The sequence below is a fragment of the Papilio machaon genome, chromosome 21, assembly GCF_912999745.1.
Source record: "Papilio machaon chromosome 21, ilPapMach1.1, whole genome shotgun sequence".
NCBI lineage: Eukaryota > Metazoa > Arthropoda > Insecta > Lepidoptera > Papilionidae > Papilio > Papilio machaon.
Window position 1 is genome coordinate 6,515,899 of NC_060006.1, and position 27,347 is coordinate 6,543,245.

The window sequence follows — 27,347 nt, forward strand, 5'->3', positions numbered from 1 at the left end:
GAAGTGGTTACTATACCGTTGTTAGTTGTTATCAACAATATAAACACGAACATAATATTATTTTATCCGGATATTACAAGGTCTTTGCTATCTTATCGTTGCTATGAATCGATTGTGATTAATCGAAGATTGTTTCAAAAGCCGTGAGATGATGTGTTATTCGGTCAACATTTAAAGTTGTGAATTTTTTATTATTTGAACAGTTCGATATAGTTATTAATGAAAATGAATTCGCATCAGAGAGAAACTACTGTTTCCGTGCCCCTCACTCCGACCAGATCCGATTTATATTGGCGCAGAATATTTAACAAAGTAAGTCAAACTTCTTTTTCACAATATTGAACTTTCACTCTGTCAATAAACTTCCGCCTTTTTATTGTGTTCTCACGTTTGTTTTTAAAATTAGGGACTTTTTCATGTTTTGTTTGAGTTTGTATTACTATTGTTATTTTTTTTTTCTTTATAGTTAGTATTTTCTTAATTATTGACCTTTAGCTTTCTTTAAGTCTAAGTGAAGTGTTTGTTCATATTTATAATTGATCAGTTTGTAAATTTGTGGAACATATATTTTTTAATCTTTGCACATATCTGTTAGGAGATAAGATTAGACAATTCATATTTGCACTTTACCATTTGATCAATATATCTTTATATAGTTTCAGTTGCATTGATAATTTTTTTCTACATACAATATATATTCTTGAACATTAACATACAAGAAATCCAAATCAAAATTTACTTATTTATGTTTAGTAAAATTTGATACTTTTTACTACATATTTGTTCTGATTCTGTGAAGTATGTATGGATTGTATTAAAGTTAATTTGTGAAGTAATTGTATGTAAATATGAGTATTAATACAGCTTAAATAAACAAAAAATACATTCGATAAAATCCTAGTACATTTCTCTAAACACAACTCCTAATCTTTATTTATTCTTAACTAGATGTCGCCCATGACTCCGTATGCATGGAAAAAAAACTTATTAGTAGTCTATGTGTTCTTCCACACTATGCTCTACATCTATGCCAAATTACATCAAGATACGTTGAGCAGTTCTAGAGATACCTTTAAATAAAGGTCCATCCATCTAAACATTCGCATTTATAATATTAGTAAGATTTTGCGTATAAGTAAGTTGATAATATGCACTCTTAGCAAAAAGGGATTCATTCAAGATACTAAAATGTTTTGATGAAAAGCTATATTTACTTTTTAAATAAAGGCTTAAGTCATGTGTAAGGTCTAAAACTAGTAGATCTCTAGTAGGCATGTTTATTTAATTACTGTATCAAATTTTTTTTTTTTTTATAGTATAAGGCGGCAAAGGTGCAAGTGGCCACTTGAATTCACTAAAATAGTGAAGTGACCGCTGCCCATAAACATCCACAATTACTGATGTGTTGCCTACCTTCAATCAACAGAGGACATACAGAAAGTATTATGCGTACCCTCCACTGACAAATACACTTCCCCTTCCCATTCTATTATAAGAAAAGAGTTTGAAGGGAAAATGGACTAAAATTAAGCCTCTGGCATGGACACTCATCAGACTGTACATGGAATTGTGTCTGTCTTCTGTGTGATAGGAGTATTGCACCGAGAGGTCCATTCGCGTGACAAATGTTGTTATTGGCGTAGACCACTGTAAAATACCGCAAAGTAAAAATTTTTTGAAATTTCGTATAATATGTAAGCAAAAAGTGCAGTTATGAATCTGTAGTTAAAAATTTTCGTTTTATATTACGTAAGGAAAACACTTACTCGTTTACAGCTAAATATTTTCCAATGACTCATTGGTCAGCCTCGCGTAAGACTAATTCTTACGTTTGCAATACGTTTATATTGAATAGCATAAAAAACTTCTCTATTGCAAACTTTAAAAATATGCCTTATAATGAAATATGAATTATGGATGGATGTTTGAAGGTAGGTATCTCCAGAACGGCTTAACAGACATTGATGAAATTTGGCGTAGATGTAGATCATAGTGTAGAAGTATAATATAGGGTTCTTATTATGTTATTTTTTAACTCCGCGCGGACGGAATCGCGGGCGTTAATCTCATTAGTCATATTACAAAACGACGTCTTCAGGGCTGTCCAAAATCAAACATCTTTTTAAATTACTTGATGAGTAATTTCTTTTTGTGTCAACCCTATGTTGAATATTTGTAACCACATAAAATTGTTTTATCTTTACTGACAATTAAAGCAAAGCTAATAAACATTTCTCAACTTTACACGTCACAAACGACGAAAAAAAAAAGGACTAAAAATTAGTCATACGGTTTTAAAATCGTTATACTTTGTACGTTGGTATCGGAGATCTAATTTTAGTCTTCTTTCCCTTGCCCAACCTTTTCTTATATTGAAAGGATGGGAAGGGGACGTGGATTTGATGGAGGACGGGACGCATGCGAAGGTGAAATGCTCGTTGTACGTTTCCTCCTCCGTCGCTTAAAGAAGGCAACGCATCTGCAATTATGGATATACATAGGCAGCTTCGCCATTTTGGCGAATTCAGGTACCCGCTTGCCCGTTTGCCAACTTATGATATAAACAAAACACGTCACTACTGACGACAAAAATGACTAAGAATTAGTCATACGGTCTTAAAATCGTTTCACGTCAATGACCGTGTAAAACTTCTGTCTCCATATGTGACGTAATTATATATATAGACTTTCATGTACTTATATAAGACTAAATAGATTTTAAGATAGTTTTCTTGTTGTATCTATTTTCGTATCCAAACCATTCTGGCGTCGCTCCAGAGCACGTACAGTTTGTTAAACTTGCATTAAATTTACATTGAATGCAACAACAATTGAAAATTGTTAATCCGGATTTGACCGTGAAAACAGACAACATGTTTTCATGCAAGTGTTACGGCTGTAGAAATTCACGGAACACTTGCTTACCTACATCAAAATAGATAATTTTTATCAGCTGCGGTTTAGTCATTTTACTCTACTCCATTTATTCATCAACTTCTGATCATCGTAAATCTGTCATTATCATCGTCAGTTCACTATACTTCCTCAGTTAGGGGCTCGAAGCCTACCCTGTTCAGGTTGTATTACGATGTTTTCCTTCAACGTAAGAACGTCAGGTAATGTATATATGTTTAAATCGAAAATCGAAAAACACTTTTGTACATGGTGAGATTAAAACCCAGGATCTGCAGATTACAAGTAAAGTGCTTAAACCCTGTGCCATCGACGTTCTTCTTTCATTATATCAATGAAATTATAATGGAATCGCTAGAAAATCTTTACATAAAATACCGCAATGTTGGCATCGTTGTTGATTAATTTTAATACTTACTAGTGTTTGCCCGCCGCAGGATAATAAAACGAAAAAAAGTTCCTAATAAAATGCCCGCGTATATCAGCTATCTTCCCGTCAAAGTCCCGTGAAAATCGATTCAACCGTTCCGGAGTTTACCCCGAACAAACGCGGCCTAATACTGGACCGTGCGAAAAATGTGTGTTTGGTGCAATGTTTGCTTTTGGTTAATAACTGAAGCTAATTAAATGGTTTTAGGTATGACTACATGTTAGTGTTTAATTGATAGACAAGGACATTTAGATAACCGTTGACTCATAATGATAAGGAAAGAAACGCTTACGAGACGGTAATTCGTCACCAAAATATATTGATCGTAATATAGCTCGCGAATCAGTTCGCGCGGAATTTAAAAAAAAACTTAATTAGTTACCTATGTGTTCTTCCAGATTATGTTCCACATCTTTGCCAAATTTCAGCGAGATCTATGCAGCCGTTCTGAAGATACCTTCTAACAAACATCAATTCATCTGAACATTCGCATTTATACTATCAGTAAGATTAGTACATTAAAGAGAAAGTTATGTATTGAATTTCTACATCGATTTTCTTCTCGTGAAACTATGCTAGTTTCACACTTCAGGCAAAAAAACAATATGCACAACTGAGTATCACAGGAACTGGACATAAGAGTACAATTTTGTCACACACACATCAGGTTTTGCCTATAAAATATGCTTAAAACTGTCATAGAAAACCTAACGTGTATGACCTGCATAATGATGCTAACAAGGAATACCGTTTTGTGTTTACATGGTCTATTCGAAAACATTGTGTAAATTTTATATTTGAACAAAACTGTATTATTCATATAGGTACTGTTATTTACCGTCTTTAGCTGACATTTCATTCATGTTTATATTTAGTTTTTTTAGTATAAAAAGACCTCAAATCATGGCAAACAGGTGAGTATTGACATTTAGGTTTGAATCATCATCAGCTCACTATACGTCCCCACTGAGGAGCTCGGAGCCTACCCCAAGTTAGGTGTGACTAGGCCATAGCCCACCACGCTGGCCCAGTGCGGGTTAACTTCACATATCTTTGAATTTCTTCTCAGATATATGCAGATCACGATGTTTTCCTTCACCGTAAGAACGACTAATAAATGTACATATGTAAATCGAAAAACACATTGGTGCATGGCGGGATTCGAACCCAAGACCTGCAGAATACAAGTCAAGTTATTAACCCCTGAGCCACCGACGCTCTCTATTTGAATAAAAAACCTTTATCCGATGTTTATACACCGAGTCATTGGGTTATTGGCGTTTAAAACTGTTCCTTGAATTATAAGATTTACATGCACAATTGTTGATGTATGACTCATTGAAGTTATTAGGAAATAGTGAATTGAAAACTGGGATGTCACCAATTACGTTATGCGTCAGACTTTGTTACTATTTGGTAAAATATATAAAACTAGCTTTTGCCCGCGACTCCGTCATCGTGGAATAAAAAATAGAAAACGGGGTAAAAATTATCCTATGTCCGTTTCCTGGTTCTAAGCTAACTCCCCATCAATTTTCAGTCAAATCGATTAAGCCGTTCTTGAGTTATAAATAGTGTAACTAACACGACTTTCTTTTATATATATATAGTTAGATGAGTATAACAAACAGATGTATAAATTTATAGTCGTTTTTCGAATTTTCTTTAAAAAAAAAAGTAATAACAATATGTATTCGTGCCTGTGTTAAAATAGTGAAAATTTAGGTGTATACTATATCGATGGCTCCTATGAATAAGGGCCAATGTGCAAATTGACAACTTTTCAAAAAAGGCTCTCAAAGTTTCAACCATATAGGAAAATAGGCTTCATAGGCCCTTTTACTTCAGCAAAAAAACACGTTTACACCTGTAAATGTGTATTTAGTGCATGTTTGTTAACTAAACTAAGAGGTAACTTTTAACATAAAAAAGTAAAAATCATCAATTTGTTTTCCATCGATTTTGTAAATCTATATATATGTCGCCGCGAAGATTATTTTGCTGATGATTAATTTGATTTGCCTTAGAATAGTTACCTAATTACAAATTAGAAATGTTTAATCAATACCAATATGTAGAACAGTTTTATGTTTGTGAGTAAATAATCTAAAGTTGATGTTCTTGGTAAATAGTCTTGACATTATTCAATGTTGACATCACTAATAATTAATTGTCTTCAATTTCTTAATAAACATCTGATAATTACTTGATTCTAAATTAAATTATGATTATTTTTAAATAAATTGAATTTTGGAATATTGTTTCAAAATTAAATTATGATCATTTTTAAATAAATTGAACTTTGGAATATTGTTTTGTAAATAGCTAAAAGCTAGTTTTTAAACGTTTCGTTTTGTGAAGTGACGTTTGCCGCGAGTGAACTGAACAAGTTTATAAAAGGCGTAACTTGAGCGTGGAGCTCACTTTTCTGCCGATTTTTGGAGAAACAACATTGTAAGTAGATTCTATGTTTGTTTGATTAAAAAATTATTATTTTTAATTGTTTTACTTGTTTTCATTTTGATGAAATTCCTTAAGTTTGCCTTTAGTTTAAAATACAGCCCTTTATAGCTATAGCAGAGCCGATGACCAGATAAGGTCAGCGGTTCTGCGCTTTTTTAAAAATACCTGTCCTGTCTCATCTTCGACATCAGAAGTGGGATACTTATCCGCTCTTTCTGTCCGATTTGTTTTATTTTTCAGACTACCTGCATTAAAAAAAAAAAAAATTATCCTGCGTGAAACGATGGAAGGAGCAGACCAGAATGGATCAACGGCGCCGAGCGTACCTACGTGTACCGTGTCCAGACCAGACGACGGCGATGGTGGACCAAATACATCTGCCAACGTGGCGCCGCTACAACCACAGGGCAGTAACGTACCTCCTGAATTTTACTTACATATGATAACTATGATGCAGAATATGAGTGAAAAGTTGTCGAAGCAGCGCGATAAAGTTAAAATTACTGATGTATTTTTGCCTTCATATGACCCGGACGGTAACGTTGGAGTCCGCGAGTGGTGTAATCATATTTCCTTAGCTAAGACCAATTATGAGCTCAGTGACTACGATCTCCGTATGAAAGTTACTAGTTTACTAAAAGGTCGTGCAAAAATGTGGGCTGATAACTGGCTTGTCACAACGTCCACGTGGGATGAGCTGCGTCAAAATATTATTACTACCTTTGAACCCGAAAACCGTTATTCAAAGGATGTGCTAAGGTTTAAGGAACACAATTACGATCCAACCAAAGATATTGCCGAGTTTCTATCGCGATCATGGATTTTGTGGAGACGGGTTACAAAAGATAAACTTGATGATAGTGACGCGGTAGAAGCGGTGATAGGAACAATTAGTGACGAACGCCTTCGGATTGAACTCATGAATGCCAGAGCTACCTCAGTGCCAGAACTAATTTCCGTTGCCTCGTCTATTCGTGCTAAGCGTCCCAATTCTAATCATCAAAATCCCAATCAACCACCATCCAAACGTTTAAAATACGCTATCGATAATCGAAACGTCCCTTATTGTAACTTTTGTAAGAAGCCTGGGCATGCTTCTAGTGATTGTCGTTATAAAAATACGTCGGTAGTAGCAGAAAAACATACAACCGAGAAGAATCCTAATGCCTTGACAACTTCGGTACCTAAACAGAATGAAAGTAGGTTTTGCTCGTTTTGTTCAAAACCCGGTCATACGTTTGACACTTGTTACCGTCGTGAAAAACAGATAACCTCCAATGTGAATTCATTTATAAAGAATAAACAGATCTTAAATACTATGCGTATGCGAGTAGGTGACATTATTATTGATTCGGTGTTTGATAGTGGCGCGGAATGTTCTGTGATGCGCGAATCTATTGCGAATAAGTTGCCTGGGAAGCGACAACAAGTAGTTAATTATTTGCGAGGAATAGGTCCTTTTCCTGTAGTTTCCACAAGTATATTAACAACAGTATGTGTTATTGATAACATTAACGTAGAAATCGAATTTCATATTTTGTCCGATTACGATATGACGTCAGATGTTTTGATAGGTGCAAATATTTTGAACAAAACGGGATTAACGGTGATCGTTACTCAGAATAGCGCGACTTTATGCTCTCAACCTCGCGTCATGCACATGCGACCGACGGCCGGTTTGTTTGATGATATAAATCACGACTTGAGCAATACGTCAGAGATCGATCAACTAATGACTCTTCTCAATAAATATTCTACGACTTTTACGCGCGGTTACTCAAAAACTCGTGTAAATACCGGTCAATTGGAGATTCGTTTGAAAAATCCAGATAAGTTTGTGGAACGAAGACCTTACAGGTTAAGCCCGGTTGAGCGCGAGAAAGTCAAAGAAATTGTTAAAGAGTTGTTAGACAATGACATTGTTCAAGAAAGTAAATCTCCATATTCGAGTCCGATTATCTTGGTAAAAAAGAAAAACGGTGACGACCGCATGTGCGTAGACTATCGTGAGCTAAATTCAAACACTGTTCGCGATCATTACCCCCTCCCCTTAATCGCAGACCAGATTGATCAGTTGGCTGGTGGCCAGTATTATACAACCCTAGATATGGCATCTGGATTCCATCAGATTCCTGTTGCCGCTGACTCTATAGAGAAAACAGCTTTTGTCACTCCAGATGGTCTGTTTGAATATAAAACCATGCCATTCGGTTTATGCAACGCTCCTTCAGTGTACCAGAGATGCATTAATCGTGCCTTAGGTCCGCTTCTGAGCCCAGGTAGTGCAAACAAGGCTCATAATGATAGCGTAGCTCAGGTATACATCGATGATGTTATTAGTAAATGTCGTGATTTCTCATCTGGCCTGGAATACTTGGAAAGAGTTTTCATAGCATTACGTGACGCAGGATTTTCGATCAATATTGACAAATGTTTATTCTTTAAACGGTCTATCGAATATCTTGGTAACGTAATAGAAAATGGCCAAGTTCGTCCCAGTCCTAAAAAGGTCGAAGCCTTACTGAAGGCCCCAGTACCTACTAACGTTAAACAGGTTCGTCAATTTAACGGGCTCGCAGGATATTTCCGCCGCTTCATACCCGATTTTGCTCGAACTATGGCTCCCCTTTACGAATTGACTAAACAAGGCGCTAGGTGGCAATGGACTCATGTTCATGAAGAGGCACGTCAAAATATAATTCGTCATTTAACTTCTACACCGGTCCTAACCATATTCCAAGAGGGAGAACCCATTGAACTATTTACCGACGCTAGTAGTCTAGGCTTCGGAGCGATACTCGTTCAAATTATTAACGGGCGGCAACACGTGGTAGCGTACTTCAGTATGCGTACGACCGATATTGAAAGTAGGTACCACTCATACGAGCTTGAGACACTAGCCGTAGTACGAGCAATCAAGCATTTCCGGCACTTCCTGTATGGACGTCAGTTCAAGGTGATCACCGATTGTAATGCGCTCAAAGCGTCAAAACACAAAAAGGATTTGCTACCCCGCATTCATAGATGGTGGGCCTACCTCCAAAATTTCGAATTCGAAATAGAATACAGGAAGGGCGAGCGGATGCAACATGCAGATTACCTAAGTAGAAATCCAGATCCTTTGACTGTCAACGTGTTGACCAATAATCTGGATTGGGTAAATATCGAACAAAGACGTGATACCCACTTGCGATCCATCATAGATGCTCTGCATAATGGTGAAAATGTCCCCGGATACCTCCTCGAAGGCAATGTTCTTAAATTTGAGAGGTTAGATGCTATCACAGGTTTACAAAAACTTATTGTCGTGCCAAAGTCTTTTCAGTGGAGTTTGATAAATACCTTCCATTGTGCGCTCAAACACCCAGGCTGGGAGAAGACCCTTCATAAAATAAGGGAAACCTATTATTTTGATAAAATGAGCACCACTATCCGTGACTTCGTCGACAACTGTATTGTATGCAGAACTTCAAAGCAAACATCGGGAGCTACTCAGGTACAATTACATCCCATTGCCAAGCCAGTGGTTCCATTTGAAGTCATACACATGGACATCACGGGTAAATTGGGAACTCTTAATGAACAAGAGTACGTTGTGGTGACGGTGGACGCCTTCACTAAGTTTGTGCTACTACGTTACACTAATGACAAGAGTCAACACAGCACTCTGGCGGCTCTAAAGCACGTTATCCACCTTTTTGGAGCTCCGAGGCAAATAATCGTTGACGGCGGTCGCGAGTTTTTAGGAGAGTACAAAAATTACTGCGACACGTTTAATATAGAAATACACTCCATAGCACCAGGTGTTAGCAGGGCAAACGGACAAGTGGAGCGAGTGATGGCAACATTGAAAAATGGTCTCGTAATGATCAAAAACTATGAGACTCCAGACTGGCACACAGCACTGGAAAGCCTTCAGCTTGCCCTCAACTGCACTGTCCACAGAACAACAGGCGTGGCTCCACTTGCACTACTGACTCGACGTCAAAACTGTGTTCCACCAGAGTTACTAAGTTTAGTTGACTTGGACAAAGAAATAATTAACTTTGAAGCTCTCGAACGTCATGTGCAGCAAAAAATGACGCAGACGGCTAGCAAAGATAAAGAAAGGTTCGATAAAGGCCGAGCTCGAATTCACCGATTTCAAAGAGGCGATTTTGTTTTGATCAAAAACAACCCCAGAAACCAGACTTCCCTTGACCTAAAGTTTAGCGCTCCTTACGAAGTTCACAGGGTTCTTGAAAACGACCGCTATCTCGTGAAGAAGGTAGTGGGACACCATGGACGGCCTCGCAAGGTCGCACATGACCAACTACGGCGTGCACCACAACCGGGACGAACTACCCAGATAGCCGTGTCGCCCCCAGATGATCAGCAAGCCGGGCCTTCCAGCGCCGGGGCAGCCCTACAACTACAAACCACGTCAGCTGCATTGACGCCCGCAGATGACAACAATGAATAATAATAACGGTGAGAACCTTCCAAGTAATTACCGTCTTGATTGTAGTCAGTATTTATCACAAAGATGCTTCTGGCATGATGAGTCATCCAATAAGCCAACTAATTTATTCTATCATAAGATGCTATCGGCGCGTGGTTGTCCAATAAATAAAACTAAAAAAAAAAAAAAGATGCTATTGACGTGTGGAGCCGTCAAATAAGCCAAAAAAAAAAAAAATAATAACAAAAAAAAAAAAAAAAAAATGCTATTAAAAATGCTAAAAAGATGCTATTGGCGTGTGGAGCCGTCCAATAAGCCATTTATGAATCCTATCCTAAAAGAATAAAATGTCCCCTGTGTACCACGGCGTACGAGACCGCCCAGAGCACAGCATCAACCTGTCCCATTATTATCCTTAGGACCTCTGTTCTAAACAGCATCGACCTTTCATACACCTATCCTTTCCCTTTACAAATCTATGAAATTGTTACTGTTGTCATGTGGAATGAGCAGAAACATTGACCAAAATTGTAAATGAACCTACAGTTACATACAGAGCTAAGCTTACTGTTTGCATGTGAGATGAGTAGTAAGTCCTATTTGTGTTATCATTATAAAAAATAAATGTTTTCATTGATCTGTAGTCACACGGTGTGAACAGTAAATATTATAATTTCTGCTATAGCCTTTACATATAGGCTTGAGTGTACTGTGGAAGTGCCAGGCCTCACAAAGTTTAAATTTCTATTACAGAAGATGTGGAGCGACGCAGAGCACGCATCGCGCATCAGAATGGCCGTGTCGCCGCGAAGATTATTTTGCTGATGATTAATTTGATTTGCCTTAGAATAGTTACCTAATTACAAATTAGAAATGTTTAATCAATACCAATATGTAGAACAGTTTTATGTTTGTGAGTAAATAATCTAAAGTTGATGTTCTTGGTAAATAGTCTTGACATTATTCAATGTTGACATCACTAATAATTAATTGTCTTCAATTTCTTAATAAACATCTGATAATTACTTGATTCTAAATTAAATTATGATTATTTTTAAATAAATTGAATTTTGGAATATTGTTTCAAAATTAAATTATGATCATTTTTAAATAAATTGAACTTTGGAATATTGTTTTGTAAATAGCTAAAAGCTAGTTTTTAAACGTTTCGTTTTGTGAAGTGACGTTTGCCGCGAGTGAACTGAACAAGTTTATAAAAGGCGTAACTTGAGCGTGGAGCTCACTTTTCTGCCGATTTTTGGAGAAACAACATTGTAAGTAGATTCTATGTTTGTTTGATTAAAAAATTATTATTTTTAATTGTTTTACTTGTTTTCATTTTGATGAAATTCCTTAAGTTTGCCTTTAGTTTAAAATACAGCCCTTTATAGCTATAGCAGAGCCGATGACCAGATAAGGTCAGCGGTTCTGCGCTTTTTTAAAAATACCTGTCCTGTCTCATCTTCGACATATAGGTATATAACAGAAAGTCGTGTTAGTTACACTATTTATAACTCAAGATCGGTCGAACTGATTTAGCTGAAAATTGATGGGGAGGTAGCTTAGAACTAGGAGACGGACATAGGAACTTTTTTATCTTGTGTGCATTTTTTTAATTCCGCGCGGACGGAGTCGCGGGTAAAAGCTAGTTAATATATGTATACAATAGTTTAATATATATAGTTTTCATACAATCTTGCATGTTTGTGGTTAAGCAGTCTACTTTAACAATGATTTTCTGACCTCATATCCACTCCTCGGTTTGTGGTCGAGATCGTTCTCAAATTAATTTCTCTACTTCGAGTTAATACAACATTAAAAAATATATAAAGGCACTTACGCCTTATCAGAGTGAGTTTCCATCTTAGGGCGTGGGAATTTGGACCAAGTAGGTAGATAGGAAATATAATTTTTAAAAGTAATAGCGTCTTATAATTAATTGCTACAATAATTTGTCACGTTTCACCGAGCACGTAGTTGTGAACGTAACTGACGTCTTTTCGCACCAACGATCAAATACTAACTGCCTTACGCTCTCTTCGTGGCGTCACCTTTTCGTCCGGAAACAGAACTGTCAATTAATCACCCCACTAGCGCTCGGTGCTACGTTTTGAAATTAAAAAGCGTTACTAATGATCAAAAATTGTATTTCAAAATCATAATCATAGATGGCGTTAGGGACGCGCCGTCACGGCCAACCCTGACTTTCGCACGGCCTCGTGCGTTATGGGTTCTCTTGATCTGGATAACCTAAAAATAAAACGTGATCAGCTCGTCCATACCTGACTTCAAATGCCGAATGGCGAATCTAGATGTATTTCAGCTTACATTTCATTGGCTAGGTCGGGCGTACTTGGCCCTTTCAACCTCTAACAACTGTAATAATCGTAAGGCATGCGTGGCTTGGACCGGGCGTGCGTGGCCCTTTCGACCAGCGTTACTATCACATAAACAATTAGGTGCAGCTCGGGCATACTAGGCCCTCTCAACTGACCATCACAACCAACGAGTTACATAGGCACAGCGCGGGCGTACTGGGCCCCTCCCACTGACCATATGCAAACGTTGTCCCGGCGCAGCATGGGCGTACTAGGCCTCACTCACTGGCCACACACAAACACTGTCTAGGCGCAGCATGGGCGTACTAGGCCTCACTCACTGGCCACACACAAACACTGTCTAGGCGCAGCATGGGCGTACTAGGCCTCACTCACTGGCCACACACAAACACTGTCTAGGCGCAGCATGGGCGTACTAGGCCCCACTCACTGGCCAAACACAAATACTACTTAGGCGCAGCCCGGGCATACTAGGCCCCTACGACTGGCCATATCCACTACAACATTACGCAACTAGGTGCAGCCCGGGCGTACTGGGCCCTTTCAGCTGACCATACCAAAAATACATTGAATTACTTACAATTATGGTGTGTTTCAGCCACATGTTCAATCAACTCATAGTCTTGGTTGACTGACGAAGTGGTTATTGTGTCGGAGCCGGCAGATAAGGTTTCATCGCTGGAAATAGAGAGTGTATCACTATCGCCATCAAGTGGGTTGTCGAGACTGTCTTCATTTTCCGCCGTCGCGGCCTCCTCGTCAGCCATCAAGCTTGTGCTTATTTCGACTAAACCCTCATAACCTCTGGGTACCGCACGCAGGTGTTCATGTGAATATTTGTATAACCGATTAGAGCGGCGGATACTCTTTAATTCGTAGCGGTCAATATCGAGTACTTTAACAATCACGAATGGACCTTTGAATTTAGATGACAATTTTGTTTGATTACGCTCACTACATTTTAAGAAAACGTAATCGCCTTCCACGAACGGTCTAACTAATACGCTAATACTAACGCTTTAACCTGATCAAATCTTGTTTTATCTACTTCCGCGTTCTTCCGCATGTTAGAGGACGCGTTCACCCTGATTAAATCTAAATTAGCACGGGAAAAGTCGCTGGTATTTTGCGTAATTTTGGACAGACCCGGTGATTGAACAATAATACATTAGCTCTGTAGGTGTGTACCCAGTAAAGCGCGATCGTATGCAATTTAATGCTAACTGCACATGATCAAGTTCGTCACGCCATACTTTGCTTTTGTCATTGTCTATAATAGCTAATAGAGTTTTATGTGTACGCATTACCCTTTCAACCTGTTCGCGCCTACAAGATCAGTATCAATACGGCTAAAGTAAAAGTTAACTCTGTAAAACGTATAGTGTCACTATTTAACTCGGCACGAATGCTATCAGTAATTATATCGCGACCTACTATCACGTTTTCCGACATCTAACTATCCGCGACCACATGAAATAGTATTGACATGAGGATATTTTCGATTTTAACCGAGCAAAGCACCTGTGTCCTACACTCTATGTTATCCCCGCCAATCCCTGTTAAATACACTAAATCATGGTGCTCAGTACCCAACAGTTTAGAGGTTATACTGTTTCTTACAAGAGAACAGGCCGCCCCACTATCAAATAAAAAAAAAATGGAATAGTCTCACCCGCTGATGTGGATAGTGTACCTCTAGGCAGTTTGCGTTCGCAGAGGTGAACCTCCTTCCTAGACGATTGCTCGGACCCATTCTTCTTGTCGGGACAGGTGGTGCTGAGGTGTCCAGGCTTCCCGCAGCTTCCATATCGGCGTTGGCATCATCTGGATTAAAACTGATGAGGTGCGTGTCGGAACCCGTCGCGTTGGCAGATGTAGCTTTCTGTAAGGCGACGGTACTCGCAGACAGTAATCGGGTCATGAATGTTTCCATTCCACTCCAGAGGCTCTCTGGCGCTTTTTCTGTTGACGGTCCTGGTTGTTCGATGGGTGTCTCCGGTATTCCACTGTCCATATTTCCTATTACAGTAGGCCCATTCGATCCCACTTCTGATAAAGGCACTTACGCCTTATCAGAGTGAGTTTCCATCTTAGGGCGTGGGAATTTGGACCAAGTAGGTAGATAGGAAATATAATTTTTAAAAGTAATAGCGTCTTATAATTAATTGCTACAATAATTTGTCACGTTTCACCGAGCACGTAGTTGTGAACGTAACTGACGTCTTTTCGCACCAACGATCAAATACTAACTGCCTTACGCTCTCTTCGTGGCGTCACCTTTTCGTCCGGAAACAGAACTGTCAATTAATCACCCCACTAGCGCTCGGTGCTACGTTTTGAAATTAAAAAGCGTTACTAATGATCAAAAATTGTATTTCAAAATCATAATCATAGATGGCGTTAGGGACGCGCCGTCATATACATACATTGTTTACTCTCTGACCTCATTTTACAATTCGGAGATTGTTTTTTTAAATCTTTAACAACATTTTCCTAAATCCTATTTGTTGTATATATTTGACTAAGCAATACGACTGATATCCAGCTCGAAGGACCATGTAAAAATTTAAACTAGTGATATTGCTAAACATCTTCTGTATTTTGTTATTTAACACTTATTAGCTGCTAGCTATTGACCGCGACTCTGTCCGCACGTAATTAAAAAAAACTTAATAAGTAGTCTATATGTTCTACATCTGTGCCAAATTTTATCAAGATCTGGTGAGCTGTTCCGGAGATACCTTCAAACAAATATCCATCCATTTAAACTATCGCATTTATAATATTAGTAGTATTTAGTTGTTAGCTATTTGATTGCTTTCAGCCAGTTAACAGTAACATACATAACTAATATTATTGGGCGTTGTCCATGACTTTATCGTACTAGAAAACAGTATAACAATAAGACCTCGTATACACTAGCATTTTAAATAAATATATTATATCGTGAATCATCTATAAACATGTTAAACATTTTAATGTAAATTCATTTTAGTTAGTTTATGTTTTGAAAGTTTATTTTTAAACCATAGGAAATATGTTGGTTTTCGTTTCTTTTGAACGCAGCTGTCTTATGTACGTTCAATACTCAGTGACAGTGTAATAAATAAAAGTTTTTTTTTCTGTAAACTTGCTAATTTATTTTAAACTAGCTTTTACCCGCGACTCCGTCCGCGCGGAATAAAAAATAGAAAACGGGGTAAAAATTATCCTATGTCCTTTTCCTGGTTCTAAGCTACCTGCCCACCAATTTTCAGTCAAATCGATTCAGCCGTTCTTGAGTTATAAATAGTGTAACTAACACGACTTTCTTTTATATATATAGAAGATATTCAATCAAAGAAGACTTTATATAGATTTTAAACTAGAGATTCCTCGGTTTATTCAAGAACTTATGCTATGAAATTATGACCGTCAAATCCGACGTTAAGTTAAACTCATAACGCTAGTGCGATCGAAGCGCAACATTTTTTCCTGCTTACGTGCAAATGTATTGAATGGACTTATAAATGTAGCCGCTGGATAACAGGTTGTTTGCTTTACGATTAGATTAGCAAGCAACACCTAGGCTTGTGTGGAAAACTGATCAATAAATATATTATTACTAGCTGTCGTCCGCGACTCCATCCGCGCGGAACAAACGTAATAAGAAGCCTATGTGTTCTTTCAGACTATGTTCTACATCTGTGCCAAATTTCATCAAGATCTGTTGAGCTATTTCGGAGATATCTTCAAACAAACATCCATCTAAACATTCGCATCTATATATATAAAAGAAAGTCGTGTTAGTTACACTATTTATAACTCAAGAACGGCTGAATCGATTTGACTGAAAATTGGTGGGCAGGTAGCTTAGACCCAGGAAACGGACATAGGATAATTTTTACCCCGTTTTCTATTTTTTTTTTAATTCCGCGCGGACGGAGTCGCGGGTAAAAGCTAGTTTATAATATTAGTAAGATTAGCTACTCTGCGTTAAATGCAACGAGTATTTACTGCGTATTAAAGGAACTAAGAACTTTTTATATATATTTTTTTAACTGTTACAAGTAGTTAGTTCTTTCTTACTCGTATAATATCGGAGTTAAATTTTAAAGAAGTTTCTAAAGTATAAATACCACTATTTAACAAAATATTTGTCAAATTAAAATGAGCAAGTATGTATACTGCCATCCAAAATTTATGGCTGCTCGCTATTTCGTAATTTGAAAATTGTAATCGTAATCCGCTATAAATTTTGAATGTTGTTATAATTATAAGGTAAAATTAAACAGAAATTAATCACATAAATGTTTATATATCACACACCAACCTGCTGTGTTTGTACGTGACCTAATGTTTGAAATAGACAATGAAAGAAGAGATAAACTGACATTTTTATATTGTTTTACGCGATTAGAGGATATATGTTATGTACGTAAGTCTATTGTTCAATAGATATTAAATACTAAGATATGAAAACAAAGAAAAAAATACTTTTAACACGACCTTGAGGTAACCTTGATTATTAGTTGAATCTTAGAGTAATTACAGTGTAAACTCTTTATAACAATAAACTCCCTGTAACGTTGATGTGAGCCCAACTTGGTTGGTTTGCGTTAAAACCCACATATTGAAACACTCTTTATAGCGATACGCCATTCTCTATTACGAAGAAATGTGTTCATATTTGTAGACAGTAAATATTTGTTATCGGTATTATTGCTTATGTTATGTTATCTTGTTAATTTGGTTGTTTTTTTTTGTCCACTCCATATAACGATAACTCTCTATAACGACAAAAATTGCTCAGTTCCTTGTGTTTCGTTATAAAGAGTTTACACTGTATCTAGACCCGAAACCACCGTACAAATACGATTTATTGACACTTATTGTTGTCTCTAATTTTTCAATGATAACACACATAAAAAAAAATCAGTCGAATTGATAACCTCCTTCTTTTTGAAGTCGGCTAAAAAGGAAAGACTATATTATTACAAGGATCACGTCAGTGGATTACTACATATTTTTAACATAGTTTTACATACTTTTTAAATTTCAAATTCTTTATTTCCAGTACGACAGAGACAATGACGGGAAGATATCTTACGTGGAATTAAAAAATATAATAGAATCAAGAGAGTACGACCATGATCTACCAGATAATGTTGTGGAGAAGATAATGGCGCTAGTGGACCGAGATAATTCTGGATACCTGGACTTTGCTGAATTCGTTGAAATGATGCACAATCCAGACCTTAAAGCTGTATTTGGACACTTCGTTGCCAGATATGTCCATTCTATTATACCGCATAGAGATCCTGTTGATACTACAGGTGAGTTGAAAAAGCCAACTGACTGGACCTATGACATTTAGTGTCAGAATACCAATCGGATGACACCTCATACGTCAAAATCCGTTCAGTGATTTAGGATACAAACGGTCACAATGGCATTGACATATTACGAGTTAGTTAAGTAGATTGTTTTATATTTTTTGTTCCGTCAAAGTTATAAATGAAGCTAATATCACAAAATAAATGTTAATATATTTTCTTACTATTTATTTTATAGGCAATTGTACAAAAATCTTTATATTAAACTTGCTGTGAGCAACCTGAAATATTGTTTGCACGTAACACAATGCATGTAATTTAATTTATCCGCTATTATGCAACTGTATTATATTATCTGTGATTTTTTTTAATATTTATGCGATTGCAATTAACATTGTAATTTATTGCTTATTGTGATTTTTTTAAAGTCTAAATTTGTTTGATAGGATCGTGGTCAGGATTTCGAGCGGTGTCGACGTCGGATCGCGGTATTTTTAATTTTTTTTTTGTTGGGTTTTTTTATGTTGTCATCGTCACTTTTCAGCCATTGTTTTTGGTTCATTCATTCATAATTTATGGCTTTTCGCGTGTACTGGTTTTAAGTAATCTTACGATGTAGTATTTAGTAGGTTACAAACTTATTACGTGTTGTATAAAAATATAGAACAGAAGTTTGATTGTCTGAATTTTATATCTTCTGACATCAGACCATGTCTAAAATTTAAAATAGAAGTGTGTCAGCACAAAAGCTGTAACAATCAAAGTCAATTACTGCTGCTAAAAGCAATATTTTATTACAGAATTGTCCAAAGCGATATTTTACCAAATAGAACTCTATATACAGTAAAACAAGTTGTAATATTTAATATATTTAAATATTTTTTTTAGTATAGATCATGTATTAAATCGACAATGAAGGATTTTAAGTTATTAAAAAAATACAGAATTCTGTGACAGTATAGAATTTAATTTCATCAGTACACGCAGGCTTTCTCGATCTTCCATATTTTCAGAAAGCGAATTTAATTTTGCTTTCCTTTCATTTGTTTTTTGTCAAAAGTATCCCAAGATACGGATGCGTTATTCGCTTTGACGATCATTTGTTTTTGTTGTTTTTTTTTCTTCATTTAATTGTCTATGGTTTTGTTTTTTTCCCATTTGTCATCACTGATGTCACTTATTATGTGTGGCCAGTTGTTTTTATATCATGTCTATTGAAAATAGGATGGTTATGGGTTTGTGTTGACGTAATAAGTACACCAATTGTGCAATTCAGCTTTTTCATTTAGATTTATTTTTTAAGCAAGAAGTAAATGGTCTTAATTTACATAATAACATTTTTTTACCAGGGTCGTGGATTCAAATCTGAAATTTTAGATAAATCTTTTTACATTTTTATTATAGTGATCATTAAAATAACTTTATCCTTATTTACTGATATTTACCTTAAATACGTAGGTAATAAAACAAATCACGTACTAGAGTTACCTTAACACAAAAACCTATGACATTTGATGTAATGAGGTTCATTCTTTATCATCGTACAAAATCTTATTTAGGCAGACAAATTATAACAATGTACTAACAAGTTCTACGCTAGTTGATCTAGGCTAGGTCTAGGAGGAGGCGGGCTAGTAGTAAAAATGTTTTTATACTCCAAAGGAAATGCTTGTCAACATGTGGTCAATTTTTTAATGAAAAACTGACAAGTAGTTTTTGAGTTATCTATGTGGATGCATAGGGAATGTAAGCATCTTAGTATTTCGGAGTACCTATTTCGGATTTTTTTATTCTCTTGGGGTGAGATGCAGCTTCCCCTGACGACACGCGTAGTTTTTGGATATTTTAATTTTTGAACATGTTTTATATGTCCTGAAATAGTAAAGTAGTATATTTATAACAATTACGAGTACAAATAAAACAGTTTTATAGTTAATCACTTTTATTATTAAAGTCAAGGTTAAGTAAACAGTTAAGTGACTCACTTTGCTTAATAACTTTTATAAATGTTTTATTTCATAAAGCCAAATATATTTATTTTCTATGTTTGATAAGTGACAAAGATATTTTAAAAAAAAATCTATTTATGTCACTACCATTATGTCGGTGACCGTGATAAAATGTGACAAAAACTATAATAAGTAATGAAAAGTATTTTTTTTTAATTCCACCAAGGTGAACATTGACACAAATCAATGTTTTTTTTTTTCTATAGTCATTAAACGTAATTTCCACCCGTTGGAATGATTTTCAATATTTTGTGTGAATTTTCGGTTAGGTAGAAAAGGAGGCGCGGAAGTTAATCTATGACATCTAGACATTGATTTTACAAGCGCATAGTATCTTTTATAAAGTTGATATCTCAGAATCACTAGATGGCGGTGTCATTTAAAATCTTACCCTCTTTGATTTCTCGTATTAATAAATGTCATTCCTGCAGGACGTAAAACAAGATTGGTGGCACAGAATTACGTTGCTTTCCCAGCGGATGTGGCATGTCAAGTGTCTGCCACATCTAAGTATGCCAAATCTGGCACACTGAGAATGAATGACGTTTCTACCTCTTTCTCACGCGCCATAAGAACGGAAGATGAACCATGTGCGTACGTGAACAAATACCATAGAAACGTAGTCGTAGAATTTACTACATAGAACTTTTTTTCATCCAAGAAAAGTTGAATAAATATTAGTTTAGTACGTAAATAATATTTGTACTAGCTGTCGCCCGCGACACTGTACGCGCGGCATTAAAAAAAAAACTTAATAAACAGCCTATGTGTTCTTCCAAACTATGTTCTACATCTGTGCCTAATTTCATTAGCATCCGTTGAATCCATTCCGGAGATACCTTCAAACAAACATCCATCCATCCACCGAAACATTCGCATTTATAATATTAGTAAGGAAGTAAGGATTTCTTTCATTTATTCATGCCATTTTTGTTATAATTTAATAATGATGGATGCACTGATTGATATAAAACATCACATATTGCTGATATTTAATTAAATTTTCTCTTACTTTCAACTATAACTATTTATAGACATTGAGCAATAAAGGTCTGTAACACAGCACAGTTATTCAATCACGTGTTTAATAAAGCTAAGCGATGTCAGAGTTCAATTTGACCTCTATTGTAACGTTAACTGGATGACACGTTTGACGTTTACTGTTGCGTTTTACCTAAATTTATACGACACTAGCTTTTACCCGCGACTCCGTCCGCGCGGAATAATAAATAGAAAACGGGGTAAGAATTATTCTATGTCCGTTTCCTGGTTCTGAGCCCACCAATTTTCAGTCAAATCGATTCAGCCGTTCTTCAGTTATAAATAGTGTAACTAACACGACTTTCTTCTATATATATAGATTAATAACAGATTTAATGTATGTTTGTGAATTAAATTATTCTATATGTACTTTTCAATTTTATTTATTTTTCAATTGATGTAGATAATAAAACTTTATCAGCTCAAGTATTATTAAATATAGAATTTAATAATAGTATGCATTGTTTTTTAAGTTTGCAATGTAGTTTATTTTATTACCTTACCTTTTACCTTTGCCTTATTTTTAATACGATTTCAACTAAGTTTTTTTTTAATTGACAACATTAGTCTAATTGCATAGATTCGAATCTACGACCTTATGTTTAGTAAAACTTACTACTAACTATTATCCTATTGGTGTTTGTAAGAATACATTGACATCGTTATTACGAACACCAATTAACCCAGACTGACTGCAGTCTGTTACTTTGCAACCTTTGCGGTAGTATTTTGCAATAAGCGCGGCAAAACGGACGCCACTGCACCGCGTTTATTCCCTTTTGCAAGAAAAAAAACATAAAGCGCGCGAAAACGAAGCTGTCAAATGTGACAGATCGGTTTAGTAGCCGAATTAATGCGCGTTTTCTCTAGTTTTTTGTTTTTAATTAGGTATTTTAAATAATGCAGTTAGTGTGTCGTGTTAGATGATGAATGATGATTAGAAGATGTGGTTTAAAGCATGTAAGAGTGATAAAAATTCTTACAAAGCGACTAAAACATGGTCGTACAATTTGTATGTAAATAATCTTAATAAAATTTTAGGAAGTGTACGCAGTGTTATAAATTATTTTGGTACGTCTATTTGTTATTTTTCAATAGTTTATATTGAATATAGAATTTAAATGGCATGCCTTAATCAAAATAAATAATAAATACAGATCACTTTTTTTGTTAATTGTATATGTGTAAAGTTTATCGCGTATTAAGTTTTTCCACATTTTATGTATGAAGAAGTATTTTAGGGTAAATGAGCTATGTTAAGTCGCATCAACGTATTTAGTATCATCGGATTATGCAGTTGTCCTTGTCATCTTACAAGGAAAATATACCGATACATCTTAGATTCGAGATAAAGCGGTTAGAACAAGCATACGATGGTAAATAGACGACATAAGGTAAACTGACTATCTCCTATCGATCTGGTATTTTCGAGGATAAAAGTAGAGAACCCTCGATCAGACCTTGCCTGAAGACCCAATAGTATTTTGAAAAATATTTTTTATAAAAAAAGGCAATTACAGATGTATCTCATGATACGAATAGTGATATGTTTCTAAGTGTGTCATAATTCCATTCCCTACTGAATCGATTACTAATAAACATGGGCTAAATGGACGTTACGTTTTAAAATGTCCGACTTTCGTGAGACATTATTACAAACGAGTCCCACTAATCCGGAGAAGGTGTTAAATTAGCCGGTGTCGACTCCTGATTACTACGTCAGTGGAGTCGGTTTTACATTTAGTTCTATAGTAGCTGTCGCCCGCGACTCCGTCCGCGCGGAATAAAAAAAACTTAATAAGGAGCCTATGTGTTCTTTCAGACTATGTTGTACTACATATGTGCCAAATTTCATCAAGATCTGTCGAGTTGTTCCGGGGATACCTTCAAACAAACATCCATCTAAACATTCGGATTTATAATATTAGTAAGATTACTAGTAAGATGTAGAACATAGTCTGGAAGAACACATAGGCTACTTATTAATTTTTTTTAATATCGCCCGAACGGAGTCGCGAGCGCCTGCTAGTTAGTTATAAGTAAGATTACTACTCGGTTGTCATGGAGATTAATTCGTGTTAAATATCGAAGTAGGTACTAGTGGTGATGATACTCAGTAATAGTCCAAATCATGCTAACAAGATATAGATCGATTTAGACCAAACAATTTTAACCTTGTAATACGATTCTACACACTATTAGTCATAAAAACGTACTACAGATATGTTCAACAGATTAGTTTATAGAGATAGTATGACTAGATATATATAAACGAACTATAAATAAATGTTGTTTAATGTAGCCACTCATAACCTAACGGTTAGAGGGTGAAGGGAAGAACACGTCAGCAAAATCTTTTAATGACAGATTATCGTTCAGAAATTAGTCTCATGTCTCACAATACGTTTATTAACATTTTTCTTATGTACTAATTATATAAAAAAACAAATAACATAACAAATCATTATACACTTTTTTAATCTACATTTTTGAAAAATAATCTATCATAATGTATTAAATATTTGCTATTGTATTTGTGAAATAACCTTTTGGAAGATCTTAATTAATTACGTAGCTATTAACATCTCATTTTAAAAAACTAACTTGCGACTAAAACTGCATGAAACTTACTAATCAAAAAATTTTCTCTTTTCTCTCCATTCCTAATGTGCTTTTGTTTAACCCGTTTGTTTCATCCTGCCTATAATTTCAATATACCTTAATCAAATTTTTGATCCAATTTCTTTCAATATTTTAAAAATTAAAACCTGTAATATGATGATACATCTTCCTTTTTATCCACTTAACGCGTCCTGTGAATGCCATGCGGGTCTCGCGTGAACTATTTCTGTGCTATTGTTGTACGTCATTTATACCGGAAAACAACCACTAACGTCCAATCTTCACGTGTTGGTCAAATGATTCGGACGAATCTTTGCCAAATCTTATTTCTTTTTACCCTCAATAATTTAACTTTCCTTCTATCTTGTGTACTAAATTCACTGTTGCCTATTTTCCCTTCTGGTCTTTATTTACTTTTGATTCCATTTTAACTTTGTCCTTTTCTCCCTTCTTGCCTCCCTATATTGTTAGTTCCTTTTCTTTTATGTTTGTATATTTCCTCTCCCTCTTTATGTCCCTTCCCTTGTTGTTTACCTTGTGTTGCGTGCAGTCCCGTACCGTAGCAAAGCATACTTCACATACACAGACGGAACATACGAAGAAGAATATAGTTGCTGGCCGCCAGCTGTCTGCATGATCATCATCTCCCTGGTGGAGATAGTGCTGTTCTGCTATGACGCCGCACAAGGAAAGACTGATGCTACAGGACCTATTGCACAGATCTTCATCTACAATCCACATAAAAGACAAGAGGCCTGGCGGTTCTTGACGTACATGGTGGTACATGTTGGGTGAGTTTATTTTGGTTTTAAATAAAGTCTGGTCTGTGGTGTAAAGATTATTTTTAAATATTGAAAACATATAATATTAATTAAGATAGAAAACTCATTTGTTGTTACGTCTTGCAACACGATATCCTGGTTAATCCTTAATTTTGTTACAAAGTTGCCAACAAGTTAGATAAGCTAGTTAAGATGAACTGTTTAAGGAATGTGTTCTTGCTCACAAGAGGCTATAACGATTAAGATAAAACTTAATGGTTTACATACTTAAGCTCGCGCTATAATTGAACACTTGGACTGTATGATTACGTATAAAATTTTTGTAAGATTTTTTATTATTATTAAGAGAGTTAAGTAGTAAGTAAAAGTAGGTGACTCTCTTTTACGTTCTGTATTACGTGGTCGAAATCGAAATGTACATGACGGGGATCGAACCCTGAGGTACGGATTACAAGTCTAAAGCTCAACATTTGGGTCATCGACGCTTTTATGTTGGAAACCCACAGTAACGTATAAGTTTCGTTTAGAAGACTAATACCAACTATATTACCTTATGTCTTTCAGCGTGGTGCACTTGCTAGTCAACCTATTGGTGCAGCTGTTCCTTGGTGTGCCGTTGGAGATGGTGCACCGCTGGTGGCGAGTAGTGCTGGTCTACCTGTCTGGGGTAGCGGCCGGCAGCCTCGCCACTAGTCTCGCCGACCCCAAGGTGTATTTAGCAGGAGCCTCAGGCGGCGTGTACGCGTTAATCGCGGCACATGTTGCTACAATTATTATGGTGAGTATATAGACAGCAAGGGTTATGTCTATAAAATACGAAAGACAGGAGGTGATGTCATAAGTAAAGCGTACATTTCACATCTTTGGATGGTCGTCGCTCGCTACTCTATGTCCCTTCATGTTTAATTAATTTTTTTTAAACTTGTAGACAACACTTGATGCTTAGTTTTATCTCTTCTCTTGAACTTATGTTGCTTAAACTTTTTTAACATATATATCAAGGTGTACTATATTTTCCAGAATCAGTAAAGCCAGTTCAATCTTAACTGTCGCATTCAGAGACGTTATTGTTCTCCCTTGATGTAGATTTTGTTTGAAAAAACTTATCTAAAGATCTTTTCCTTCTCTTAGGCATTAATTAACTTTGCTTTTTTGGATTTGAATTCTTTAGTAAGTTATGAAGATGGAACTGCAATTCTCGTTGTTCCAGAACTGGTCAGAGATGGAGTACGCGATAGTTCAGCTGCTGGTGTTTTTGTTGTTGGCAAGCGTGGATGTGGGCACTGCGGTGTACGACCGCTACTGGCGTCATCTGCAGCAGAACATCGGCTACGTCGCTCATCTCGCGGGTGCAATCGCCGGTGAGTCGTAATGCTAACGATTATTTGCCACAGACGACTTCGTATCAATATCGTCAAATATATCAAAATTAACATGTTTAATGTTAATTTTGATATATTTCTTTACAACCTATAAATATCACAAATATTCGTACTAGGTACACTGATAGGAAAAGATTACGAGATCTAATAAAGATCTATGCCTCTCTGACTTTGATTTAAAATTGGATTAGTTTCAAAGAAAGAGATTTTTACTTTTATATCTCTTTCGAACAAAATTGATTACTTTGTTATCCATTTTCCCTTTCATTTCTCTCTATTGGTATGAAAAAAAAAATTGTCGTAATTTTTTTTTAAAAGCCTCAGGCATCAGACAAAAAATGTTCAACTTATATACTGTTAATTGTACTCTTAATATTTCAGTACTCATCGACTAGGTTTTTTTTCAGGTCTACTTGTAGGTATAGGAGTTTTACGTAATCTAGAAAAAAGAAAATGGGAGAAGAGACTATGGTGGGCGGCGGTCGTTATCTACTTCTCTCTTATGATAGCAGGAGTTTTAGCAAACATCTTTTGGTATTCCCATTTCCTGTGAAAATAGTAAAAATTTAAAACCAAAGTATTTTAAAAATGCTATTTGAAAAATTATAAAAAAAATGTCCTCATAGTGAACTTTGTACAATTCAACCAAAAAGTATCAATAGACCAAAAATAATGATGTTTTTTTTTATCTTGATACATTTAAAATTCTTCGATTTTTCAAATATTACAATGTAAACTGAGATTATTTTTATATGGCAACATTATAAAAACTCACCTCAAAAATGTTGGCGGTAATTATAACAGATTCCTAGTTGTCTTTGATTTGTACGGCCAAAACATTTTTAATCTTTATTATATTGGCATAAAGAATAACTTACAAAGTAAAATTGTGTTCAGAATATGTAGAAGTCTATGCCCTTGACATTTATAATCGAAGTGCCTTTTTTATTGTGTATTTATTAGAAGATGTTTGTTTTGTAAGAAGTGTGTGTGTTTGTGTGAGTACGTTGTATTGAGCTATATGTAATTAGTTTTTTTTAAGTTTATGTTTGTAATTTAAAAAAAAAGTATAAATATAATAAAATGAGTACCTATAAAATAATTTACATTTTCAAGGGATCAGTTCGTGAAAGTAGATAGTTATTTTAATTAAATCAATTATTTTAATGAAATATTAGTTAACATGTTTCTTCCATAAACGCACAAAAATACAAAACAATACTCAAATATAACGATCGAGTGTTACTAAATAAATAATAAAAGAAAAAAAAAACAGAAGTCATTTTCAGTACATATACGTTAGACCTGAAACAATTTATCTTTTTAATTTTTTTTTTTACTATAAAATACGAGTATTATTAATTGCACAAATTTTGTATTACGATATACCGTCCTTAAAAAAGGTAGCTATTTTTAGAAATCATTTTTTTTCATCTATAAAAAACACTAATATATAATCTATAGATACTCAATTCAGAAAAGTAACAAAAAAAGGCCTTCGAAGGCCTTTTGTTAAAGTAAATTCTCAGTGTTGTCATATACAATACAAAATAGACTTTCAGCTAGATGTCAAATATGTCTGAAACACTCCATCTATAAGTTATAAGTCT

At 35.6% G+C, this 27,347-nt stretch overlaps 1 protein-coding gene across 2 annotated transcripts; it reads left to right on the forward strand.

The window, feature by feature from the left end:
* LOC106712984 (rhomboid-related protein 2) lies at positions 1–26,399 on the forward strand. 2 transcript variants are annotated; one of them, XM_014505678.2, is made up of 6 exons: positions 1–312; positions 17,643–17,901; positions 24,124–24,364; positions 24,920–25,133; positions 25,566–25,716; positions 26,145–26,399. In XM_014505678.2, the coding sequence occupies exons 1-6, from the start codon at positions 220–222 to the stop codon at positions 26,288–26,290; spliced, it is 1,104 nt and encodes a 367-aa protein (XP_014361164.2). In that variant the 5' UTR covers positions 1–219; the 3' UTR covers positions 26,291–26,399. The 2 variants fall into 2 exon arrangements, with proteins under 2 accessions (XP_014361164.2, XP_014361165.2); XM_014505679.2 differs by having other exon boundaries at positions 24,160–24,364.
* Positions 26,400–27,347: the final 948 nt, after the last annotated feature.